Source organism: Symphalangus syndactylus, chromosome 17 (assembly GCF_028878055.3).
Source record: "Symphalangus syndactylus isolate Jambi chromosome 17, NHGRI_mSymSyn1-v2.1_pri, whole genome shotgun sequence".
NCBI lineage: Eukaryota > Metazoa > Chordata > Mammalia > Primates > Hylobatidae > Symphalangus > Symphalangus syndactylus.
In genome coordinates this window covers 17,901,754-17,928,073 of record NC_072439.2, presented here as the reverse complement: position 1 = coordinate 17,928,073, position 26,320 = coordinate 17,901,754, and the positions used below count along the sequence as shown (strand labels likewise).

At 38.7% G+C, this 26,320-nt stretch overlaps 1 protein-coding gene and 1 pseudogene across 3 annotated transcripts; one reads left to right on the top strand and one right to left on the bottom strand.

Moving 5' to 3' along the window:
- Positions 1–337: 337 nt before the first annotated feature.
- Positions 338–26,055, bottom strand: ZNF235 (zinc finger protein 235). Of its 3 annotated transcripts, none has more exons than XM_055248943.2 (5): positions 19,867–26,055; positions 18,288–18,350; positions 13,826–13,952; positions 13,024–13,119; positions 338–3,169 (listed from the first exon to the last, which is right to left on the bottom strand). In XM_055248943.2, the coding sequence occupies exons 2-5, from the start codon at positions 18,300–18,302 to the stop codon at positions 1,191–1,193; spliced, it is 2,217 nt and encodes a 738-aa protein (XP_055104918.1). In that variant the 5' UTR covers positions 18,303–18,350; positions 19,867–26,055; the 3' UTR covers positions 338–1,190. The 3 variants fall into 3 exon arrangements, with proteins under 3 accessions (XP_055104918.1, XP_055104920.1, XP_063477001.1); XM_055248945.2 differs by having other exon boundaries at positions 13,036–13,119; positions 19,867–26,054; XM_063620931.1 differs by lacking the exon at positions 19,867–26,055 and having other exon boundaries at positions 18,288–19,857.
- Positions 11,329–11,636, top strand: LOC129465958 (NADH dehydrogenase [ubiquinone] 1 alpha subcomplex subunit 3-like; annotated as a pseudogene).
- Positions 26,056–26,320: the final 265 nt, after the last annotated feature.

Below are 26,320 nucleotides of genomic sequence, written 5' to 3'. Positions count from 1 at the left end.
TGAATACAATTTCAAGGTTGGGCACAGAGGTTCACATCTGTAATCTCAACACTTTGGGAAGCCAAGTGGGAGGAATGCTTGAGTCCAGGAGTTTGAGACCAACCTGGGCAACACTGCAAGGCACTATTAAACAAAATAAATAAACAGTAAGATAAAATTTCAATAAAGACTCAACAGGTTTCTTGCCCTGCCACTTCCTTTTAAGGGGATTAATGTGACAAATTAACATGCCTGAAAACTGCCAAAGCTCCTTCTAAAGCGGTCTAGATGGAGGAAAGACTACACATGGAAAAGCAACTTGACCTGAACCTGAATGAAAATAATGAGAGGAAACCAATTATTAACAATTCGAGTTTACTAAGAAACTTTTTGTCATCAGTAACTACTTTGAACACTTTCAGAGTTACAGTAAAGCTTAGTGTCCAAAAATTCTAATCATGTAAATTGCAGGGTCACATTAAACAGTATTGTTCAGTCTATAAACTAATGACACTAAAAATCATACTGTACACAACTGATGATACACTGTACAAAGAACTAAGGCTGAAGGATGGGAGCCATTTCATGTCTTTTTTCCAAATTTGTATTCGTATGGATGGCAGTATTATGTACCTTTCAGTACTCACTAAAACTAACGTTATTAAGGCTATTTGCAGGATTCCTTTTGAATATAAATTAATATAAATTTAGAGTAGAAAACACTAGAATTTTCAAGTATTTGTCCTAATTATAGGTATTTTCTTCACTTTCTTCAGTAATTGCTGGGCCCTATTATGAGCCAAGCACAATTCTACATGGTAGAGATACAGTGGTGAAAAACACCTCCTTACATAGAGGTTACATTTTGTTGACATCAATTTTTTCTGTCAATAATACTTGTGTTAAAGGAAGGCCTCTCTCCTGGGCAGACTCCAACAAGACTTTTCTGCTGTGTTACATCTTGAGAACTGGGACACTTGGTACTCTGATATAAACACTGATCATATTTACAGAACAAAGTTTTCTTGCATCTGTGAAATATGACGTTTGTCCTAACCAAGTCTAAACCACAGTATTTGAGAGACTTCTTTCCTGTCAAGATTCTTTGAAGCTTCTAGTTTTAAAGGAACTTTTCACAACCATCAGCCTGGACTTCCCAGTGAAGACAAAGATGTGAGCTCTAACTGAAGGCTGAACCACACCTCTCATTTCTACAGATTCCCTCCAGTGTGGACTCTCTGATGGTAGACGAGATGTGACCTCTGACTGAAGCCCTTACAACAGACATCACATATGTAAGGCCTCTCTCCAGTGTGGACTCTCTGGTGTGTGTGAAAATGTGAGGCCTGACTGAAGCCCTTCCCACACTGCTGACACGTATAGGGTTTCTCTCCCGTGTGGACCCTCTGATGGGCACTGAGACCAGCACTCCAACTGAATTCTTTCCCACATTCCTCACATTTAAATGGTTTCTCTCCAGTGTGAATTATCTGATGGACTTGAAGATTTGACCTCTGGCTGAAGGCCTTACCACAAGTGTCACATTTATATGGTTTCTCTCCAGTGTGGACTCTCTGATGGGCTTGAAGGTGTGAGGCCTGACTGAATCGCTTCTGACATGCATCACACTTGAATGGTTTTTCCCCAGTGTGGACGCTCTGGTGGGCTTGAAGATTTGAGGCCTGACTGAAACCCTTACCACACTCTTCACATTTGTAGGGTTTCTCTCCGGTGTGGACTCTCTGATGATTGTGAAGATTCAAGCTCCAATTGAAGCGCTTCCCACACACTTCACATTTGTATGGTTTTTCTCCAGTGTGGACTCTCTGATGTGCTTGAAAATATGAACTCTGACTGAAGCCTTTACCACACACGTTGCATCGAAATGGTTTCTCTCCTGTATGGACCCTCTGATGGCTCTGGAAACTTGAGGCTGAACTAAAACCCTTACCACACTCTTCACATTTATATGGTTTTTCTCCTGTGTGGACTCGTTGATGACTATGAAGATTAAAGCTCAAACTAAAGCACTTACCACACTCATCACATTTGTATGGTTTTTCTTCAGTGTGGACTCTCTGATGGGTATGAAGATTTGAGCTACAACTAAAGCGTTTACCACAATCCCCACATTTGTATGGTTTCTCTCCAGTGTGAATTCTTTCATGGGCCTGAAGATGTGATCTCTGAGTGAAGCCCTTCCCACACACCTCACATTTATAAGGTTTCTCTCCAGTGTGAACTCTGCAATGAATGTTAAGATCTGTGCTACGACTGAAGCCCTTCCCACAACTGTCACATCTATAGGGCTTCTCTCCTGTGTGAATAGGCAAATGAGCATAAAGATGTGAGCTCTGATTAAAGCTCTTACCACACTCGTGGCATGTATAGGGTTTCTCCCCTGTGTGGACTCTCTGATGAGTTTGCAGATTTGAGCTCTGACTGAAACCTTTACCACATTCATGACACCAGTAGCGTTTTTTTCCAGTACGAACACTTTGTTGAACAGGAATACCTGAGCTGCAATTGGTGTCCTTCTCATGTGTACTACACGCTGGAGACTTCTTTCCCAAGTGCACCTGCTTATGAAGTTCAAGACTGGAGCTATCATTGAAGGCTTCTTCACATTCATTACCCTGGTAGGTTTTCTGTCCTGTGTGAATACTACGCTGGGTAAGAGGTGATACCTTTAGGGTATCTTTACCACAATCACTATTGCTATGAACTTTATCTCTTTTGTGCACTATATTATCATCACGGTGGTGTGAAATACAACTGAAAATGTCAACATATGGAGCGAATATACATAATTTGTTTTTCATCTGAGTCTGCTTACAACTTCTCTGATAATTCTGTGTCTCATTCAGACATATTTTACTCCAAGAATTCGGAACTTTCCCAGTTGGAAATTCTTGATTTTCAGTGATACTGGAATGATCCCCTATGTGATTCACTAGACAGTTGTCATCCGCAGAAGCTTGAATAGATTCTCCTGCTCCCACTTGACAGGGGGAATCATGGTGCTTGGGGAACTGAGAGCTCTTTCCTTCAATATTTATCATAGAGTCTTGACTTCTGGCTAATTTGCTCGCAATGTGTCTCTTGATTTGCCAGCATGAAAGCTCTCCCAGTGAAAAGCACCTTAATCCTGCTTTGTGAAGAGTTGGCATCTCATTTTGATTCCTGTCTCCTGAAAGGATAGAGAGAATAAGGAATAAAGGACCAAGAGACTGACATTAGCAAAGTAGAGAATTAAGATCTAAGCTCTCATTTTCCCCATGGAAACGTTAAAAAAAACTAGACTGGCTGAAATAAATTTATAGGAGCTCTGAAAAGCAGCTGCAACCAAGAGAACACCAAATTTTTTAAAAAGCCATATTTAAGATAGAAAATTTGAGATCAGCCCAGGGTATGGTTAAGGTATATCTTGGGTCTTTTCTGAGTATGTGTCTTGCTGCCTGTGTGTCTTCTCTAGTATACGCAACTCCAAAGTGAATGCTTTGTCCAGATGTTTCCAAATTTTACACATAGTTCCTTCGGTATCAGGCTTTAGTTCATGATGGAAATTTTCAGCTTATCTTTACCATCATGGATTTTCTTGGATTTTATTTGCCTGTCAAAACACAGAACTACAGATCTAAGAATAGGACAGGAGGTAGAAACCAGCCAACTGCAGAACAACAAAATGATATCTCAGTAAGTACTTAGAAAGGAAAATTTGACTTCTTTGCCTATAAGAATGGTAAATTAAAAGTCACCTCTTCTTTGGCTACAGCAACTGAATCATAAGTAGCAACTACATGAATCAGGCAAAATATATGCCTCAATTATAGGCTCTCATTATACAACCTGCACATCTGGAAGTGTGCTCAAAATAACTGATAGATAAATCCATATTTATAGCTGGAGATTTCAATATCCCTTTCCAACAGCTAGTAAAGCAAGTAGGAAGATGTGTGGTGGCACTCATGTAACTGAGTCCGTGCTGTGAAAAGGACAGCTGCCCTGGCCCCTTGGGGGTCAGAAGTCACCATGCCAAGGGCTGTGTGAAAGGAGCTAAGTTCCACTAAGACCCAAGCTCCAGTTTTTGAGAAGCCAAAAGGAGGGAGCACCAGACTTCCTTCCAACCAGTGGTGCTGGTATCCTCCAAGTTTCTTCCTCCAGGCCACCTGTGGATATGCCATCCAGAAACCAGTCCAGCCCAGCCAAGATGATGACCTGTCCCCTTGTACGCTGCTCAAAGAGTAACAGAACTTTCCCAGAATTGAGAAGGTTGATGACGTTGTGAAAAGACACTTGTCTTTGGAAATGGCCAACCAGGAGAAGCCAAAAATTAAGCCAGAATAGTTGATAAAAAAGGACATGGCAAGCCCTGAGGACACCAGCTCCCCAGAGGCTGGAATTATCAACTTGAACATCAAGGCCCACAGTTTTGTTTCGTTTTATTTTTTTGAAATGGAGTTTTGCTCTGCCACTCAGGCTGGAGTACACTGGCATGCTCTCGGCTCACTGCAACCCCCGCCTCCTGGGTTCAAGCGATCCTCCCACCTCAGCCTCCCAAAGTGCTGGGATTACAGGCATGAGCCACTGTGCCCAGCCAAGATCCGCAGTTACGAAAAGCACATGCTGACATATTGAAAGGACAAAGCCTACAAATGCTATCTGCTGATAAGCATCAACCAGAGGAAAAAGATGCTCAAAAACCTCCACAAGATCTATTATGACAACTCTGGGAAGACATGCAGGGAACTGGGGACCGAAGACACCTTTCCTCTCTGAATTACCAAACAGCCCACTGACTGTGGCTTCTGACTAAGAAGGCTCTGTGAATTCAGGTTTTCCAGAATGCGCAAAAGCTGAAGAAACAAAAAAGGTCTTAGCTGCAGCAGCAGCATCGGCAGTCAGAAAACAAAACAAGGCCAGGCGCAGTGGCTCACGCTTGTAATCCCAGCACTTTGGGAGGCCGAGGCGGGCGGATCATGAGGTCAGGAGATCGAGACCACGGTGAAACCCCATCTCTACTAAAAATACAAAAAAATTAGCCGGGCGTGGTGGCAGGCGCCTGTAGTCCCAGCTACTCAGAGAGGCTGAGGCAGGAGAATGGCGTGAACCCGGGAGGCGGAGCTTGCAGTGAACCGAGATCGTGCCACTGCACTCCAACCTGGGTGACAGAGCGAGACTCCGTCTCAATAAAAAAAAAAAAAAAAAAACAAAACAAAACAAAAACAATAAATTATGTTAAAAATAAAACAAAACACAACAAAAAACAAATAGGTAATAAGTGAAGACACAGGCTTGAGGCAATACTATCAACCAAGTTGACTACTTGGTCTTTATAGGACACTCTATCCAATAAGAGCAGAAAATGTTATTTTCAGGTGCACATGGAACATACTCCAAGATAGACCATATTCTAGGCCATAAAACAAGTTCTAACAGATGCAAAAGGAGTCAAGTCACACAAAGGGTATTCTAACCACAACTGATTTAAATTAGAAATTATGAACAGAAACATCTCTGCAAAATCTTCAAATATTCAGAGAATAAATAACATACTTCTAAATAAACTGTGGATCAAAAATAACTCGAGACTTTATAAATTGAGTGAAAATAAAAAACCAACATATCAAAATTTCTACTTAGAGAAAAATTTATAAAGCAGAAATGTGTCAAAGAAACTAAAAACACAACAACAAATTAAACACAAAGTAAGCATAAATAGAAAATAAGAAAACAGAAATAGCTAGTTCTTTGGAAAGAACAATAAAATTAATAAACTCTAGCATGCATGATAGAAAGAAGATACAAATTACAAACATCAGGATGAGAGGTGACATCACTATAGATCCTATATATATTATTAAAAGGATAAGGGACTTATGAACTTTATGGCAATAAATGCAACAATGCAGATGAACTGGACAAATTTCTTGAAAGACACAAAATAAGTTTACTTGAGAACATACACATAATCTGAATAGCCCTTATCTACCAAAGAAACAGAATTCATACTTACAAACATTTCCACAAACAAAAGTTCAGGCTTATAGGGCTTCATCCATGAATTTTACCAAACATATAAGGAAGAAACAATACCAATACTAGACAAACTCTTCTAGAAAAATGAAAAGGTGTAAATACTTCTCAACACATTTTAGGAAGCCAGCATTATTCTAACACCAAAATAAGACAATGACATTCCAAGAAAAGGCAACTACAGACTAATATTCCTAATGAACATATTTATAAAATTCTTAACAAAATGTGATCAATCAAATCTAACAATGTATAAAAAGGATAAATCACGACAAAGTAGTGATTATCTCAAGAATGCAAGGCTGATTTAGTATTCTAAAATTAGACCTAAATGCTTCCCTCAGAAAATCAGGAACAAGGCAAGCATATCCACTCTCGCCACCTTTATTCAACATTACTGAAGTTCTAGTCAGTGCAGTAAGACAGGAAAAAAACAACATGAAATAAAGATCATAAAGGAAAAAATGAGCCAGATAAATAATTTGAAATACTGATTTTAAGGAAGTTCAATGAGATACAAAAGAAATTTGAAAAGCAATACAAAAAAATCAATTCAGGATATGAATGAGAAATTTACCTGAGAAAGAGAGAGATATCTTTTTTTAAAAAGCCAAACAAATAAAAACTTCTGGAAATGAAAAAATCATTGAAGAAATTACAAAATACAGTTGAAAGCTTTTACAATAGACTAGACAAGCAGAAGAAAGAATCTCAGTACTTCAAGACAGGTCTTTTGAATTAATCTAGTCAGACAAAAGTAAAGAAAAAATAATAAAGAAGAAAAAAAAAAGCTTCTAAGAAGTATGAAACTATATAAAGCAACCAAACCTATGAATCATAGGTATTCTTGAGGGAGAAGAAAAAGTAAAAAGTTTGGAAACCTAGTTAAGGAAATAATTGAGGAAAACTTCCTCAATCTAGCAAGAGCTTTAGATACCCAGATGAAAGAGACCTAATGAACTCCAGGAAAATACATTGCAAGATGGAACTCACCACAGCATACAGTCTTCAGACTAAGGTTTATATGAAGGATAAAATCCTAAAATCAGCAAAAGAAAAGTGTTTAGCCACCTATAAAGGAAGCTCCATCACACAATTCAACTTGTAGAAATCTTATAAGCCAGAAGAGATTGGGATTCTATTTTCAAGTTGCTTCAAAAAACAAAAAAATTTGTATCCTACTAGAATAAGCTCTATAAACAAAGGAAAAATAAGCCTTCCCCAAATAAACAAACACTTAGGGAGTTTGTCACCACTAGACCAGGTCTACAGGGAATGCTCAAGTGAGTTCTAACCGTGAAAACAAAAGGTTGATACTTGCCATGATAAAAGACACAAAAGTATAAAACTCGCAGGCCTTATAAAATAATTAACACAAAGAAGGATGATAAAGAAATCAAATGGCAACATAACTCATCTTACTGATAAAGACACAGACTGAAGGTAAAGAGGTAGAAAAAGATATTCCATGCAAATGGAAACCAGAAACGAGCAGGAGTAGCTATTTTCATATCAGATAAAAAAAGACTTTAAATCAACAGCAGTAAAAAAAAAAAAAAGACAAAGTCATTACATAATGATAAAATGATCAATAAACAAATAAGATGTAACAATCCTAACTATATAGACACCAAACATTAGGGCACCCAAATTCATAAAACAAATATTATTAGACCTAAAAAAATACACAGCAATACAGTAACAGTGGGGGACCTCAACACCCTACAGACACCACTAGATAGACTGAGACAGAAAATCAACAAAGAAACACTGGACTTAAATTAAATTTTAGGTCAAATGGAGCTAACAGACATTTACAGAACATTCTATCCAACAGCAGAATATACACTCTTCTGATTAGCGCATGGAGCATTCTCCAAGATAGAACATATGTTAGGTCACAAAAAAGTCTCAATACATTTTTAAAAACCAAAATCACACCAAGCATCTTCTCATACCTCAGCAGAATAAAACTAGAAATCAATTCCAAGAAGAACTCTAGAAACTATACAAATACATGAAAATTAAACATGATCCTAAACAATCTTTGGGTTAATGACAAAATTAAGACAAATTTTAAAATTTCTTGAAATGAATGAAAAGGAAAATACAATATACCAAAACCTCTGGGATAAAGCAAAAGCAGTGCTAAGAGGGAAGTTTATGGTGTTAAATGTCTACATTAAAAAAAAAGATAAAAAATTAACAACCTATGTCTCACCTCCAGGAACTAGAAAAACAAGAACAATCCAAACCCAAAGTCAGCAGAAGAAAGATATAACAAAGACCACCGCAGAACTAAATAAAATAGAGAACCAAGGAACCATACAAAGGATCAATGCAATGAAAAGCTCGTTTTTATCTTTGAAAAGATAAAATTGATAGACTGCCATTAAGACTAGCCAAAAAAAAGGGAAGATCCAAATAAACATAATCAGAAATGAATAAGGAGACATTACAACTAATACCATAGAAATAAAAAACATGACCAGACACTATTATGAACAATACACTTGAAAACTAGAAATTCTAGATAAAATGAACTAATTCCTGGAAACATACAACCTCCCAAGATTGAGCCAGGAAGAAACAGAAATCCTGAACAGACCAGTAATGAACAGTGAGATTGAATCAGCAATGCAAGATCTCCCAAGAACAAAAAAGCCCAGGACCAGAAAAATGTACACTGGAATTCCACAAAAGGTACAAAGAACTGGTACCAATTCTACTAAAACTCTTCCAAAAAATCTAAGAGGAGAGAATCCTCCCCAACTCATTCTACAAAGCCAGTATTGCTCTGATACCAAAGTCAGACAAAGACACAACAAAAAAAGACAACTACAGAGCAATATCCCTGATGAATGTAGATGCAAAAATCCTCCAAAAACAAACACAAATCCCCCCACAAAACCCCCCAAACCAAATCTAATAGCACATCAAAAAGATAAGCCACCATGATCGAGTGGGTTTTATTCCAAGGATGCGAGAATGGTTCAACATACACAAACCAATAAATGTGATTCAGCCTATCAACAGAATTAAAAACAAAAACCACATGACCATCTCAACAGATATATAAAAACCATTTGACAAAATTCAGCATCCTCTCATGATAAAAACCTTCAACTAGGCACAGAAGAAACATATTTCAAAATAATAAAAGCCATATATGACAACCCATAGGTAACATACTGAATGGGGAAAAGCTGAAAGCATTCCCTCTAAGAACTGGAATAAAACAAGGATTGCCCACTTTCACCACTCCTATTCCACACAGCACTGGAAGTCCTAGCCAAAGTAATCAGGCAAGAGAAAGAGAGAAAACCAATCTAAATTGGAAAAAAGAGTAAGTCACTTAATATCTCTGTTTTCTGACAATCTGATCTTATATCTACAAATCCCTAAAGACTCCTCCAAAAGAATCCTAGATTTGATAAACGACTTCAGTAAAGTTTCAGGATTAAAAAAAGTCAATATACAAAAGTCAGTAGCATTTCTATACAACAATAATGATCAGGCTAAAAACCAAATCAAGAACACAATCCAATTTATAGTATCTACAAAAAAATTAAAATACCTAGGAATGTATTCAACCAAGGAGGGGAAAGATCTAACCCAGGAAAATTATGAAACAATAATGAAAGAAGTTGCAGATGACATAAAAAAAACGGAAAAACACCCCATGCTCATGGGTCAGCAGAATCGATATTGTTACAAAGACCATACTGCCCAAAGCAATCTACAAATTCAGTGCAATGGCTATCTAAATACTAATGTCATTTTTTACAGAGGAAAAACAATTCTATAATTCACATGGAACCAAAAAAGAGCCTGAATAGACAAAGCAATCCTAAACAAATAACAAAGCTGGAGGCATTACATTACTTGACTTCAAATTACACTACATGGCTATAGTAACCAAAACAGCATGATACTGATATAAAAATAGATACATAGATCAATGGAATAGAAAAGAGAACCCAGAAATAAGTCACATACCTACAGCCAACTGATCTTTGACAAAGTCGAAAAAAACATACACCGGGGAAAGGACATCCTATTGAATAAATGGTGTTATTTAATCCATCCTGAGTCCATTACCTGAGATGTCCTGAGATCCGTAACAGATTCTAATAATAGCCATTCTGACTGGTATAAGATGATATCTCACCAGTGTTTTAATCTGCATTTCTAGAAATCACTGGTGATTTCAACCACAGGAGGCAACCTGAGAAAGCTCCAAGTGGTCAAAGTAGAAACAACTTGGTAACAAAATAAACAATGCAATACTGGATTATAACACAAAGTATAAATAAATACATATGAGCCCATACTGATTATAGAATGGATATTAAGTGACAATAAGGAGTTACTGTTGTAGATAGATACTGATAAATGGGTGATATGACATTCTCCAGCAAAAAATAAAAGGGAATAGATAAAACAGGAACAGCAGAAAGTTGATAACTGCTAAGACAGTATGGATATACAAAGTCTATGGCATTATTTACTTTTCTCTGTTTTTTAAGCTTTCAAAATAAAAAGTTTAAAGTCATAGAAAGGAAAACAAATAGGTCATCCAAATTATGTGTATGTTGGCGGAAGGGTGGAGAAGCAGAAATTACCCATTTAAACTATCAGTCAATTTTCATTAACAGAAAAAGATGTAAAATGAATGTTAAAACTGAACTGAATGGTGGGATTACAAATGGCATCCTACTAAGTCATTTTTATCACATATCTCCCTCAGTTTGGTGGATTATATGATATCTTAACAAAGGACATAAGCAATTTTAGAATTAATCAATTTTCTATGTTTTATACATTTTTGAAGTATAGGGACCTAACGAATATATACACGTAGACTATGATTATACAGAACACTCCACCCAATAACAGCAGAATACACATTTTTCTGAAGTACATACAGAACATTCTCTAGGATACACCATACATTAAACTACAAAAAAGCCTTAATAAATATAAAAAGATTAAAATCACACAAAGTATCTCTGCTGATCAAAATGAAATGAAACTAGCAATGAATAGCAGAATAAAACCTGAAAATTCCATAAATATGTGAAAATTAAACAATACACATAGAACCAATAGATCAAAGAAGAAATCACAGGGGAAACTAGAAAATATCTTGGGATAAATGAAAACAAATCCACTGCAAAAACAGTGCTAAGGGGGAAATCTATAGCTATAAATGCTTACAATGAAAAGGAAAAAGGTCTCAAATCAACATCATAACCTTACACCTTAAGGAAATGAAAAAAATAACAAGCCATCGCCATTACCAAGACGAAGATGGCTGCAAGACTTGCTGCCTTCTTCAAGAATGCCTGGGCCAAGCAGCCAGTGCTGGCTGTGTCCTTCACCATTGCAGGCCATGCTATAATTCTGCCCCCACTCAGTGCCTACACCAAGTATGCCATCATGATCAACCAGGCCACACCCTACAATTACCAATGCCTGTCTGAGATGATGGGAGCATGCCTTACATGTCCAGCCACCCCCAGGACTCCTAGGGCCCAACCCTGGAGTGGCTGAAGAAACTGAGCATCTCCACTGACAGGGAGGAGGACCCTCCCCAGTGGCTCCCAATAAAAATGTGAAAACCAAAAAACAAAACCAAATTAAACCCAATACTGACAGAAGAAAGGAATCTAACCTTTTTTTTTTTGAGACAGAGTTTCACTTTTGTTGCCCAGGCTGAAGTGCAATGGTGCGATCTCGGCTCACTGCAACTTCTGCCTCCTGGGTTCAAGCGATTCTCCTGCCTCAGCCTCCCGAGTAGCTGGGACTACAGGCATGTGCCACCACGCCTGGCTAATTTTGTATTTTTAGTAGAGACAGGGTTTCTCCATGTTGGTCAGGCCGGTCTAGAACTCCCGACCTCAGGTGATCCGCCCACCTTGGCCTCCCAAAGTGCTGGGATTACAGGCATGAGCCACCGCGCCTGGCTGGAAGACGGTATTTTAAGAAAGCCTCTCATAAAATGATTTCTGAGCAGAGGCATGAATGAAATAAGGAAGAGGGGCTGGGCGCAGTGGCTCACATCTATAATCCCAGCATTTTGGGGAGGCTGAGGTGGGCAGATTGCTTGAGTCCAGGAGTTCAAGAGCAGCCTGGGCAACATGGGGAAACCTCGTCTGTACAAAAAATATAAAAATTAGCCGGCTGTGGTGGTGCACACCTGTAGTTCCAGCTACTCAGAAGGCTGAGGTGGAGGATTGCTTGAGCACAGGAGGTGGAGATTGCAGTGAGGCGAGACTGTGTCGTTGCATTCCAGCCTGGGCAACAGATTCAAACCCTATCTCAATCAATCAATCAGAAAGAGGACAAAGGTTTATGAAAAAACAGCATTGCAGCCAGAGAATAGAAAGTAAAAGGCTGTGATGCAGATGTCATATTTGAGGAACAAGTGAGGGTGGCAGAGACAAAGAGAGGGGGAAAAACAGAATGGTAAAGCTAGGTGAATAGGCAAACATTATACAGCCTTACAAGCTCCTTAAATACACTGGATTTTACTCGTGAAATGGGAAGCCAGTGGAGGGTCTGAAGCAGACGAGTGACATGATGTGACAGATGTTTTCCTTCTTTTTTTTTTCTGAGACAGAGTCTCGCTCTATCACCCAGGTTGCAGTGCAGTGGCAGATCTCAGCTCACTGCAACCCACACCTCTAAGGTTCAAGCAATCCCCCCATCTCAGCCTCCTGAGTAGCTGGAACTACAGGCACACCCACATCTAGCTAATTTTTTTTGTATTTTGCAGAGAAAGGGTTTTGCTATGTTACCCAGGCTGGTCTTGAACTCCTGACCTCAAGTGATCCACCTGCCAGGCCTCCCAAAGTGCTGGGATTAGAGGCTTGGGCCGTCGCGCCCAGCCATGACAGATGATTTTTAAAAAAAGTCTCTCAGATAGCTGGGTAGAGAAGAAATTATCCTGAATAAAGGAAAAATAACAGCTGTTAACTACGATTCCGGCTGCACAGTACTCACCTGAATGCTTACCTCTTTGGGTTTGAAGCTCCTTCATCCAAAGCTTTTCTTCCCTCTCCAACTGGGATATCATATCTGGTTTGAAGGACTGATGTCCTATAAAAAGACAGTATTTAAGTGAAAACGTTAAAGGCAAAGAGTACTGAAAAAATCTGGTTCCAATCACATGATGTAAGTCTCCTCCCTACCCCAGCATGCAATGTTTAGGGAACATTTTTTTTTTTTTATCATGACACATTATAAGAAATACATTTACTATCACTGGAAATACATTACCCTATGTAAACTATTGAAATAAAAGATTAAAGGACCAATTTCTAATCAATATCTGTTTTCATCACATCCCCTACTGCAAGCAGCGGCAGTTAGTGCCACAATGTGCACCATTCTGGCTAAGGGGCTCTGATATTGTTACTCTATTTTATTACAAAAATGCTGATGCAACTTACTAATTTCCTGACCCACCAATGGATCATGACCCACAAGTTTAAAAAAGATATATGAAATAAGGAATCAGGAGGAGCCAAGCTCAACTGTCCTTTTATAGTTCATTTCTAAAAGAAAATCAGTTGTCTTGGAACAAAGGTCAGAAACATCTTGTCTCTATGCCCTAGAGAGACAGAAAAACTCTAGTCTCTGAGCAGTCCCAAAGCCTTGAACAAGGGGACAGAGGCCAGGGATGCCACTAAACATCCCAAAATACATAGGATAGCCTGATACAACACAGAATTATTTGGCCCAAAACATCAATGGCATGGAGGTTGAGAAACCCTGCTGAATTACAGAGCATGCCTGTCCTTACCCACTGAAACCAGGTTCCTAAAGTTCTCCAGCATCACATCTCGGTACAGCTTCTTCTGGGCAGAGTCCAGCAGCCCCAGCTCCTCCTCAGTGAAGGCCACGGCCACATCCTTGAATGTCACTGCCTCCTAGAACATCAAGCACACGTAACCTCAGTCTCATACCCAATGGCCACTGGCACCTAAGCAACTCTTTCTGTAGAGTTACTATTCTTCCCCTTCCACAATCACACCAAAAATGCTAGGGGGAAAAAGGAAAATACCTTGTACATGTAACATGGTGCCCTTTATATAGTTAAATCCCTAGAACTGTCATTGTTAAATCATGGCAGACACACATTTTACCATTTGACTGATAGCGCCAAATTTTGTAAGAAATTTTGCATTAATTTCTTCCCAACACTGTTTGATAGTACCTATCTTCTCTCACTGGATAGTATCACTATTTTGTCAATCCAACAGGCCTTCATAAAGCTCTGGGACAAGTATGCAGTTCACTCTCTGGGTTCTCAGGAACATGCTGTATTGGTCAACTGCAGCAGCATTTAGGGTCAAGGTTAAGAGTACAGGCTCTGGAGTTTGACTGCCTTAGTTCACATTCCAAGGATCTATCCATTGCTAGTTCTGTGATGTTGGTCAAGTCACCTACCTTCTCAATACCTCAATTTCCACATCTGTATAAGAGGACCTATACCATAGGGTCCTTGAAGGGATTAAATGAGTGAATACATATAAGGAACTTAGGACAGTGTGTGACATACAGTAAGTACTCAATAAATGTTGATCATTACTCTTATTATCATCACCATCATCTATTTCATCCCATTCAGGCCTTCATAAAGGCTGCATGATAGTCCATAAACATGATCTACAATATATTTAACCATTCTAAATAATGCACGTTCGATCATTTTAAATTTAAAAGTGACAAACAATGCCATAAAAAACCATATTTTTACATAGATCTCAGCCGCTCGTATGGTTATTTCCTTAAGATAAGTTCTGGCTGGGCGCAATGGCTCACTTCTGTAATCCCAGCACTTTGAGAGGTCGAGGCGGGCGGATCACTTGAGGTCAGGAGTGGAAGACCAGCCCGACCAACATGGTGAAACCCTGTCTCTACTAAAAATTAGTTTGGCATAGGGGCACACACCTGTAATCCCAGCTACTCGGGGGGCTGAGGCAGGAGAATTGCTTGAACCCGGCAGGCGGAGGTTGCAGTGAGCCGAGATCATGTCACTGCGCTCCAGCCTGAATGACAGAGCGAGACTCCGTCTCAAAAAAAAAGGTAAGTTCCAAGAAGTGGTAATTACATTGTAAAAAAATATATATACCTTTGTTTTGCTGGTATAATGTTAATTGTTAATTTTCTCGATTAACTCTTCCTATAAGAGATTATAAGTATTCCCGATTCTCCACACTCTGGCCAAAACTGGACATTGTATTATTTTTTTTAAATCTTGAGTAATTTGGTGAGTGATATAAACAACTATTTATTTAATTTTTTTAAAGATTATCTGATATTATTTTTCTTCACATATTGCCTTTGCTTAATCCTATTGGGATTTTTTATGTATCAGTAACATTACTATTAAGAATATTAAGTCATTTTCTAGAATAAATAAATTCCTACCCCCGCACCTGTTTCCTATTTGTCTCATAAAGTTTGTATATGGTGTTTTTCTGTATGGAAATTAACATTTTTTATCTGAAGACACTGCACATCCCTGCATTTGTTTTGGCTGCAGTTCTGAACATCTATGCACTAAACAACTCGATGACACATGTGGCAAAGAGCCATGCACTGACAAAGGGAATCTGGTGAAGAGCAATGCGATTTCCGGAGCCCTTCATCTACCAGGACACGCCAGGGACACATACATGTGTAGCATGGCCTCAGGTCCCTGAATAGTCTCTTTTTTTTTTCTTTTTTGAGACAGTCTCACTCTGTCGCCCAGGTTGGAGTGTAGTCATGTGATCTCGGCTCATTGCAACCTCTGCCTCCCAGGTTCAAGCAATTTTTCTGCCTCATCTACATGAGTAGCTGGGCTTACAGGCGTGTGCCACCACGCCCAGCTAATTTTTGTATTTTTAGTAGAGACAGGGTTTCACCATGTTGACCAGGCTGGTCTCGAACTCCTGATCTCAAGTGATCCACCCACCTCAGCCCCAAAGTGCTGGGATTACAGGTGAACCACTGTGCCTGGCCTTCACCGAAACGAACACCTGAAACTTCTGGCTTAGGCACGGGAAGCTTTAACGTCAGCTGGGCATTGAGTGGACTTCAGTAAGTGACTAAAGGTTCACACCTGTCTCTTTATGTTTAAAATACAGATAACGCCATCTACATCCTCACAAAGCTGTTCCATGGTGCAAATTCCTGGCGAATCTCCTAGTGCTATATGACTTTTAAACTAAGTATGTACATCTTTAAAATATAATAACATGTTAATGAATAAAACAGATACTTAACTATAATGCAAGGTTTTACTTAGAATTGAAGAAAGAAATCTAGCTCTTGTTTGAAACTAAAATTACTTTCTCTGATTTTGGCATCAGTCAGATGCTATTGCAGCAAGCTATACTTTATTCTCTCCATAAAATGAAGTACCGCGTATGAGAAAATGAGTCTAAACTTTAAAGATTAAAAAAATGGTAGAATTCTCAGAATTCCTATTTGGGAAGAGAAGTTATATGGGGAAAAACTGCTATTGTCAATGTCCTTAAAATGGCAAAATTCATAGATTACATAAACATGGAGAATGTGGAAAAATAAAATCAAGTAAATGATGGAAAATGATGTGATCATTTAAAAAGTAGGTAGTATAAAATTAAATTTAAAATATTTGAAATTGTACCTAAAGTATGATTATATATGTGAGTGCAAATGAAAAGGAATGTGGGAAATGATTTGTAAACATATTCGTAATGTGAGAGTTGTTTTCCATTTAAAAAATGTATCTGTTAGGCCAAGGCAGGAGGATCGCTTGAGCCCAGCAGTTCAAGACCAGCCTGGGCAACACAGGAACACCCCGTCTCTACTAAAAATAATTAGCCGGTTGTGCTGGTGAGTGCCTGTGGTCCCAGCTACTCAAAAGGCTAAGGTGGGAGGATCTCTTGAGCCCAGGAGGCCCAGGCTGCAGTGAGCCACTGCACTCCAGCCTGGGAAACAGGGTGAGACTCTGTCTCTAAATATATATATTTAGAGATTTATATTTACATATATATATAAATATATACTTATATATATTTGTGTATATATAGATACATATTTGTATATATTTATATAAAAATACATATTTGTATATATTTATAAATATATAAGTATATATTTGTATATATTTATAAATATACAAGTATATATTTGTATATATTTATAAATATACAAGTATATATTTGTATATATTTATAAATATACAAGTATATATTTGTATATATTTATAAATATATAAGTATATATTTGTATATATTTATAAATATATAAGTATCTATGTATATATTTATAAATATATAAGTATATATTTGTATATATTTATAAATATATAAGTATATATTTGTCTATAAATATATAAGTATATATACTTATATATTATATATAAGTATATATACTTATATATTATATATAAGTATATATACTTATATATAATATATAAGTATATATACTTATATATAATATATAAGTATATATACTTATATATTATATATAAGTATATATACTTATATATTATATATAAGTATATATACTTATATATTATATATGTATATATACTTATATATAATATATAAGTATATATACTTATATATAATATATAAGTATATATACTTATATATATTATATATAAATTATATTAATTATATATATTTATATAATATTATATATAATATATATTTATATATGTATATATACTTATATAGAAATATATAAGTATATATACATATATAAATATACGTATATATAAGTATATAGAAATATATAAGTATATATTTCATATATAAGTATATATACTTATATAGAAATATGTAAGTATATATACTTATATAGAAATATGTAAGTATATATACTTACATAGAAATATGTAAGTATATATACTTATATAGAAATATGTAAGTATATATACTTATATAGAAATATGTAAGTATATATACTTATATAGAAATATGTAAGTATATATACTTATATAGAAATATGTAAGTATATATACTTATATAGAAATATGTAAGTATATATTTTATATATAATATATAAGTATATATACTTATATAGAAATATATTTTAGAAATTAACAGATATATGTATCTGTTAATTTTTATACTATTATTTTGAAATAAAAGGCAACAGCCTGGCATGTAACAATCTTCCAAGTGCCTTTCGTTCCCCTTTACTCTTCCCAAACAGGAAAAATGTGTCCAATCTTTGTGAAATGGGATGTCATTTTAAGAAACACAAAGGCAAACCAAACTTACCTGGAACTTGGTCATTTTTCCCCTCCTCCTTCTGGGAAAAGGCAGAGTTCTGGGGGAGCGAACCTGGGGGAGGGAAAGGCATCACGAGATAGGTTAGGGATGCCATTAGTCAACATGGCACTTTTATGTGACACTTCAGAGAAAGGTCCCCCTGTCTCTAGGCAGACACAGTTGCACATGGCTTAGTGAGGAGAACGGGAGCTAGCTCCCAGCTACCCCTCGGCCCCCTCAACCAGCTGCTTTTGTTCACGAACATTTCATATTAACAGACCTAAATCAAATGCAGCTCTCTGTGTACTCCTTCTGAACCTTAGTCTCCAAGGAAATGAGACAGAGACAGGCAGGGGAATGTAACAGAGCCAACATGCCTGGCTTCAAATTTTGGCATTTCTACTTATTTTCTACTGATCAGCAGTATAAACCTTAAGCGAATTATTAATCTCTCTGTGCCTTAATTCAGTCACCTGTAAATGGGGACAATAATGCCTGTATTCTGTATTTCCCGCAGCTTCTGACAAGCAAGTGCTATTATGCTTCATAAAACTGCCCTTTTGAGTATGCTTTCTAGAAAATGAATCTTTTAAGAAACCCAGAACTCAAAAATAATTGCTCTGTCCTGTGAGTTACCATTACCCTCAGAAAAGTCTGTAACTGTGATTGGTTGTCTAACGTAATTAGTTCCGTTGGTAATGATAGTTAAACTGCCACAGATGTTTTCTTCCTCCAATAGATGAAATTACTTGCAAATGTTACTAAGCTGGAGGAGCCTCAATTAAGTCTCTTTTCCCACATGCATGAAAGCAATGACTAATAAAAACCTAAAACTCTTTAAGAAATGGTGTTACACTTAAGTTAACCACACGGGATTATTGGTTATAACCACATTATACTGAACATTTATTAGGGCCTCAGGACACCTCTGGCACTCTGCAAATCCGTAATGACGACCGCTTCTCTGAGCTAAAACACAGAGGACATTCCCCAAGCTCCGCTGGAACTAATCTCCTGTCTCCTAAACAAGAGGCTAAAAAAGTCCAAGAATCCAGGAACGGCCCCACATTAGGCAAGGATTAGAGAAGGCACAGCGGCTCCGTAGCTGGATCTCCTAGCCTCAGAGGAGTTTCCAAACAACAGGCGTCTTTTTTAGTATTATAACAGAATTAACGGTGGCATCCAACATTTTCCTATGCACTGGTTTTAAGCTTATTTCTATAAAATCTCATTTAATTCTCACAAGAACATCACTGGGAACGCACTAGCCCTTTACAGGCACGAAGAAACTGAGACAAGGGGAGATTAAGTAACTTGCCCAATATTTTACTGCGAGGAGCAGGCAGGACTGGCTGGTACGTGCGTGAGGACGGCTAGGGCAGCAGACCCTCAACCTCGAAGGACGACGCGAGCCCGCCTCCAACGCAAAAGATTCTGCCGAGGGGACGCAAACTCCCGCAGCCTCCCAATCCCGCCCTCCAGCGCTGGCCGCGGGTTCTCTTCCCCAAGCTAAGGACCGGTTCATCGCTGGCCCCACGCGTTGGCAAACAGGACTCGGAGAAGTCTTGGAGACCCGGAGCTGACTCACCTCTCTGGGAGCTCAGACCCGACCTCGCCTTCCTGGAGCGGAAGTGCCTCCGAGTGCCCACGGTTCGTGGACTCCACTTCCCAGAATTCCTAAGCGGAAGCGTCTCAGAGTTCTCTCACTCCTGGACTACAGTTCCCAGAATGCTCCAAAGGGCAGCGCTTGCCACCAGCTGGGTTTTGTTTTGACTCAAGCCGGTTGGGTTTGAGCCACTTCTCTGGTGCTACTACTGTCAGATTCGTTTTTGTTTTATTCATTTTTAAAAGCTCGTGAGAAAATAATTGTAAAATTTTTAAAATGATGCCATATAAAAGTGAAAAGTGCAGCTTGTATTATGAAAATAAGTTAGAAACCAAAATTTTTAGCAGAAGCAAAGGGTAAGCTAAAAATGGGAAGCGTAAAAGTGACTTAGGCTGAGCTCTGATGAATGTTGAACGTTAAGGAACACCAGATCTCAAACTTGTGTCAAATGCCGGCTCTCCAAATATCGTCAACTCAACCTGTTGATAAGACAAAAAACAGAATTTATTGTTGATTGAAGTAATGGAGAACAAAACTTCGACGGAGCGTTGGCACTTCACAGAGCAAAGTGTCAAGGCAAGGTTGAAAGTGACTGAGAATTGGATGTTTAAGGCGGGTCTTTCAATGCAGGGGATTTTATTAGTATTGCATAATGATCATGATACTACAGTCCAGGATTGGTGGATATAGCAAGGATTTTTGAAGCAAAGAATCTTAAGGTGCAATCTATTGATACTTTCGTTGGAAGAGATTGAAAATTTGATGGGTCTCTGTGGAAGTTCCCATAATGAATAATTAAAAAGTTTGCTTGGGCAGGAATCTCTTGGAATATAGGCCTGCTGATGAAGACAGCTGAACAATCATGTTAGTGCCGAAAGTAAATTGTGATGAAACGGGAAAAGTTCACTTGTCCCCCTCCCAGGGCATGTGATGAGGGTGTGGCTCGCTTCTTCCTGCCCAGCTGCTCAAACCTCTAGGGGGAGCATGCACGCGGGCAGGTTGTAGGGGTCCAACCCCACGGCAGTGTCTAGGGGGTGAATGTTTATAGCTCCTGAAGGCCCAGTGGGCGTATGTTATAGGGTGCTTTTTTAGTTGAGCCATCTGTAGGAGGCTTGTGTTAGTCAGCTCAATTAGACCCCTGCCTTATCGCAAGCACAAGAGGGCTTTCTGTATCCCAGTGGTTCTTGCCTTGGTGTACCAGAAGAATCGTATCACACCACACATAGGCTTGGAGAAAGAGTTCGAGGTTTGGAGAAACCTTGGAGAAAAATTTGGAAGTAGCTCTCAGCAGATGGAGGAGCCAGAAGGGAGATGGTTTTCCTCTGGAGTCAGCCTCTCGGCGGCCTGGGCGCTCCTGCGACTACCCAGGCCAAACTGCACGATTCCACCGGTTAATGGCCTGCTGGCCCGCGGGTCTCTTCAGTGTGCTCTTTTGCCGACCTGCTCCCCTCGACGGCCTCTCGACATCCAGCCGTTTGTGTGTCCGCCAATGCTCTCCTCTCAACGTCCAACAGCTTGTGTCTCTGCCTGCTAGGGTCTCAGGGTTTTTCTAGGCACAGGATGGGGGCGTGGTGGGCCAGAGTGGTCTTGGGAAGTGCAATATTTGGGCGCAAAGGCAGGAATGCCTGTCCTCGCCTAGGTCCGTGGCCACAGGCCTGGGGGTAGAGCCTTAGTCAGGGACCACACCCTTCTCCTCTCTAGCACTTCCATGCCCCTCTTCCGTATCAGTGAGGGGGAGGGAAAGAGGAATGGAGTTTTAGTCCTTAGTGTCCAAGTTGTTTATATTTAGGGGTTGGTGGCAAGAAAAGGGAGTAAAGTGTTTGACTCCTTTCCCTCCATTATTCCTCAAGGTGCCTAAGGGCTCATGACAGTGTTTTGTTTAATGTGCTATTCGTTCTAATATACTAAGAACCCACAAAAAGGCAATATAAATATTAAGCCAGAGAAACATCTTGAACTTCATTTATTTTAAATGTGTACTGTTATGGCAAACAAAAGCAGCTTCATTGGCAGGGAATCTAAGACAACGTTGTAATATGGGCATGTGTAAAATCTTGAATTGTTTTCTAATTTGTGTTCGGCTTCGAATATTTCATTACATACTTTGATCCTGATCCTGACATAAATGAAATTAAGTGTCTTATGGTTGAATAAACTAGATGAAACAAAGAAGTCATGATTTTTCTCCTAGGCAGGTATAAATATACAGGTGACCCTTGAACAACACGAGGGTTAGGGGAGCTGACCCCTGGGCAGTTGAAAAATCTACCTGTAAGTTTTGACTCCCCCAAAACTTAACTTACTTAACTACCAATAGCCTGTTGACCAGAAGCCTTACCAATAACATAAACAATTAACATATATTTTGTATGTTTTATATATATGTTTTTTGTTTTGTTTTTTGTTTTTTGAGACAGTCTTGCTCTTGTTGCACAGGCTGGAGTGTAATGGCGCCTCCCAGGTTCAAGCAATTCTCCTGCCTCAGCCTCCCAAGTAGCTGGGATTACAGGCATGCACTATCATGCCCAGCTAATTTTGTATTTTTTTTTTTTTTTAGAGACGGGGGTTTCTCCATGTTGGTCAGGCTGGTCTCGAACTCCCGACCTCAGGTGATCTGCCCGCCTTGGTTGGACTGTATTCTTACAATAAAGGTAGAGAAAATAAAATGTTATTAAGAAAATCATAAGGAAAGTATTTTTTTGCTATTTATTAAGCAGATCATCACAAAGACCTTCATCCTCATCATCTTCACTGAGTTGAACAGGCTGAGGAGAACGAGGAAGAGAAGGGGTTGGTCTTGCTGTGTCAGGGATGGCAAAAGCAGAATACAATGTATGTATAAGTGGACCTGCAGAGTTCAAACCTGTTTTGTTCAAAGATCAGCTGTAGTTTGTTACATTTTATTATAAAAGTTTTCAAACATATATAGAAGTAGAGAGAATAGTAAAATGAACTATATATACTCAAATCCCAAATTCAATAATTAACACTGTTTAGCCTATTTAATTCATCTATCACTGTTTTTTTCTTTTAGTTACAATTCTAAAGCAAACTCCTGTAATTATCTCTTTTCACCTCAAAATGCTTTGCTAAATATATTTTAAAATAAAAATATTTTCTTTCAAAACCACAATACTATTGTCACACTGAACAAAATACCAGTTATTTCTTAGTATTTCCTAATACTTGACAACCAAAATGAGTGACTCAGGCATAAGTCTCAATCACTGAGGTTTACTAAGCCAGCTTTAGGACCTGCCGGGGAAAAACAAAGCCACAGACACATCTGTGACTATCTTTCCAAAGAGGTTTTCAGGAGGTTTAGTATTTATCAATTTCCTTAAAGGGGTGGGGAAGGGATATAGGAAGAGGGGTAGGTATGCAGTTAGGCGAATAGTTACATTCTTGTGAGACTTTAGTTAGTCCCCAATAAATCTACATTTTTACATAAATAAGGTGAACGTCTTAAGAGGAAAAGGGAGTAAAAGAAGAGTCAATTATGTAGATGTATGTGGAGGTAGAGGAGAGTAGGTGGAGGAATGAGTCTTGACTTTGTTCTGCACCTGGGAAGATAAACTTGTAATCAACATTATTGAAATCACCGAGGGTTCTTCTTACTGCCTAGAAAAGCCAATGCACTGAGAACAGCAGGTTTTGAAGCAAATAAATAGTTTAATAATTGCAGGGCCAGCCAAATAGAAGAATGGGAGATATCTCAAATCTGTGTCCTTGAGAATTCAAAGGCTGGGATTTTTCAAAGATAGTTTGGTGGGCATGGGCTAGGGAATGAGGAATACTGATTGATTTAGTTGGGAATGAAATCATAAGGGGTCAAAGCTGTCTTCGTGCACTGAGTTAGTTCCAGGGTGGAGGTCGGTTTCTTGGTATGGGGTACTGGTCTGGGTGACATCATCTGGTCCATCAGAATGCAGGGTCTGAAAAATACCTCAAGCACCAGTTCTAGGTTTTACAGTAGTGATGTTATCTATAGGAGCAATTAAGGAGGTTACAAATCTTGTGACTTACAGCTTTGTGACTCCTTGTGGACAATTTATTAGCTTTACGAAGGCAGTTTCAGTCCCCAAGCAAGGAAGGGGTTGGTTCTAGGAGGGGACTTTTACCATCTTTGTTTTAAAGTTAAACTCTAAACTGAATTCTTTCCATAGTTAGCTTGGCCTATGCACAGAAATGAGCAAGTACAGTTTGTGGGGTTAGAACCAAGATGGAGTCACTTATGTCAGATTTCTCCACTGTCATGATTTTTGCAAAGGCTCTTTCATGATCAGTGTGGAGTTTTAGGAGCTAGACTTAGATTATAGAACTAAAGCAACAATTGGCAAGTGCTTGTTTATGAGAGCTCAGCAAAAAATTTACTTATGAGTGATCTGTGGGGAAAGCTCTTCCCAAATACCCGAGGCTTTTCACCTTTCATGGGGATCTGGCTAACGCACAGCTGTTCGTTTGGAAGAGGGTACTGCAATGACTGGACTCCAGGGCTTAATCTCCACGCTTGCCTAAGTTTGGAGGATCCTGAGATTTTTAGTTTCCTTTACATACCCAATCTCTATTAAAATTTTCCTGATTACCTAAAAATATCTCATGACTGGTTTGTCAAATCAATATCCAGCCCATTCATTTTATTTATCTACTTAGGTGTATTTATTATTGAACACTACTACATCACTCCTTTTTTTCAGACCCTGACCTGTTGAAGGAATTAGGTCAGTTGTTATGATATTACACATTTTGCATTTCTCCAACTTTTCTGGCCTCTGTCCCTAGTTCCTGGGAGGTGGCATCTAAACTCTTAAAATATCCTGAATTACAGAAGCTCTTTGTTATTCACGGTGGGCCACTCACACGATACCTGACAGATTGTGCTAAAGAGGTGACACGTGATGGGCCTCTGGATAAGTTATGCTAGTGAGATTACTTCAGATAGGTGCTGGTTACACCAGACAGATCGATCATGTGATTTGAAGTTTAGGACTATGAGCCAAATAACACCAGCCTGTGTCAAGGATGGGGGCTAGACATTGAGTTACATGTCAGTTCTTCAATCAATCATACCTATGTAATAAAGCCCCAATAAAATCTATGAACACAAGCTTGGATAGACTTCTATGGTTGGCAAGTATTCTCATACAGCTACGTGCTGGGAGGGTAATGTGTCCTTACCCCAAGAGAAAGAACCATGGCATTTTTCATCTGGAACCCTCCCAGACCTTGTCCTATGCATTTCTACCTTTGGTTGGTTTTGATTTGTATCCTTTTTTTATAATAAAGCTGTAATTAATAAACATAATTTTCCTGGGTTCTGTGAGTTGTTTCAGTAAATTATGAAACCTGAGAGGTTTAACAACATATTTAGTTGTTTATCTTGGAAAGACTTTATCTCTCCTTCATATTTGAAGGATAACTTTACTAGATACAGTATTGTTGGATGATAGTTTTTTTTTTTTATTTCAGCACTTTGAAAACGTCTCTCCACTTCCTCCTGGCCTATACGGCTTCTGTTAAGAGGTCTTTTGCCAGATGAATTGGAGCTCCTTTATAAGTTATTTGCTTTTATTTTTTTCTGCTTATAGAATTCTTTCTCCTTGACCTATGAGAGTTTATTATATGCTTTGGGGTAGTCTTAGTTGGGTCAAATCTGTTTGCTGTTCTATGATTTCCCTGTACCTGGATATTCATCTCTTTCTTAAATTTTGGAAAGTTTTCTGTTATTTTGTTGAATATACTTTTTACTCCTTGCTCTTGCTCAACTCCCTCCTGAACATCAATAATTCTTAGTTTTGGTCATTTGAGGTATTTTCTATCTCTTTCAGGCAATAATTGCTCTTTTTCTTTCTCTGTTCTCTTCTGACTGTGTATTCACAAATAGCCTGTCTTGGAGCTCACTGATTCTTTCTTCTGCTTGATACATTCTGCTGTTGAGAGCCTCTAATGGATATTTCAGTTCAGCAAACATATTTCTCAGTTCCAAGATTTCTGTTTGATTTTAAAAAATTATTTTATTCTCTGTTCAGGTTCTCGGATACATTTCTGAATTGCTTTTCTGTGTTATCTTGGAGATCACTGAGTTTCCTTAAAACAGCTGTTTTGGGCCGGGCGCGGTGGCTCACGCCTGTAATCCCAGCACTTTGGGAGGCCGAGGCGGGCGGATCACAAGGTCAGGAGATCGAGACCATCCTGGCTAACACGGTGAAACCCCGTCTCTACTAAAAATACAAAAAAGTAGCCGGGCGAGGTGGCAGGCGCCTGTAGTCCCAGCTACGCGGGAGGCTGAGGCAGGAGAATGGCGTGAACCCCGGGGGGCGGAGCCTGCAGTGAGCCGAGATCGCGCCACTGCACTCCAGCCTGGGTGAAAGAGCAAGACTCCGTCTCAAAAAAAAAAAAAAAAAAAAAAAAAACAGCTGTTTTGAAGTCTTGGTCA

What these genes read in the sequence shown, in the direction of transcription:
- ZNF235 (XM_055248943.2), bottom strand. An exon ending in TAGGAACCTGGTTTCAGTGG is followed by an intron (nt 13,120 to 13,825) that starts GTAAGGACAGGC and finishes GTCTTTTTATAG; the next exon opens with GACATCAGTCCTTCAAACCA. An exon ending in CCAAAGAGGTAAGCATTCAG is followed by an intron (nt 3,170 to 13,023) that starts GTGAGTACTGTG and finishes CTATCCTTTCAG; the next exon opens with GAGACAGGAATCAAAATGAG.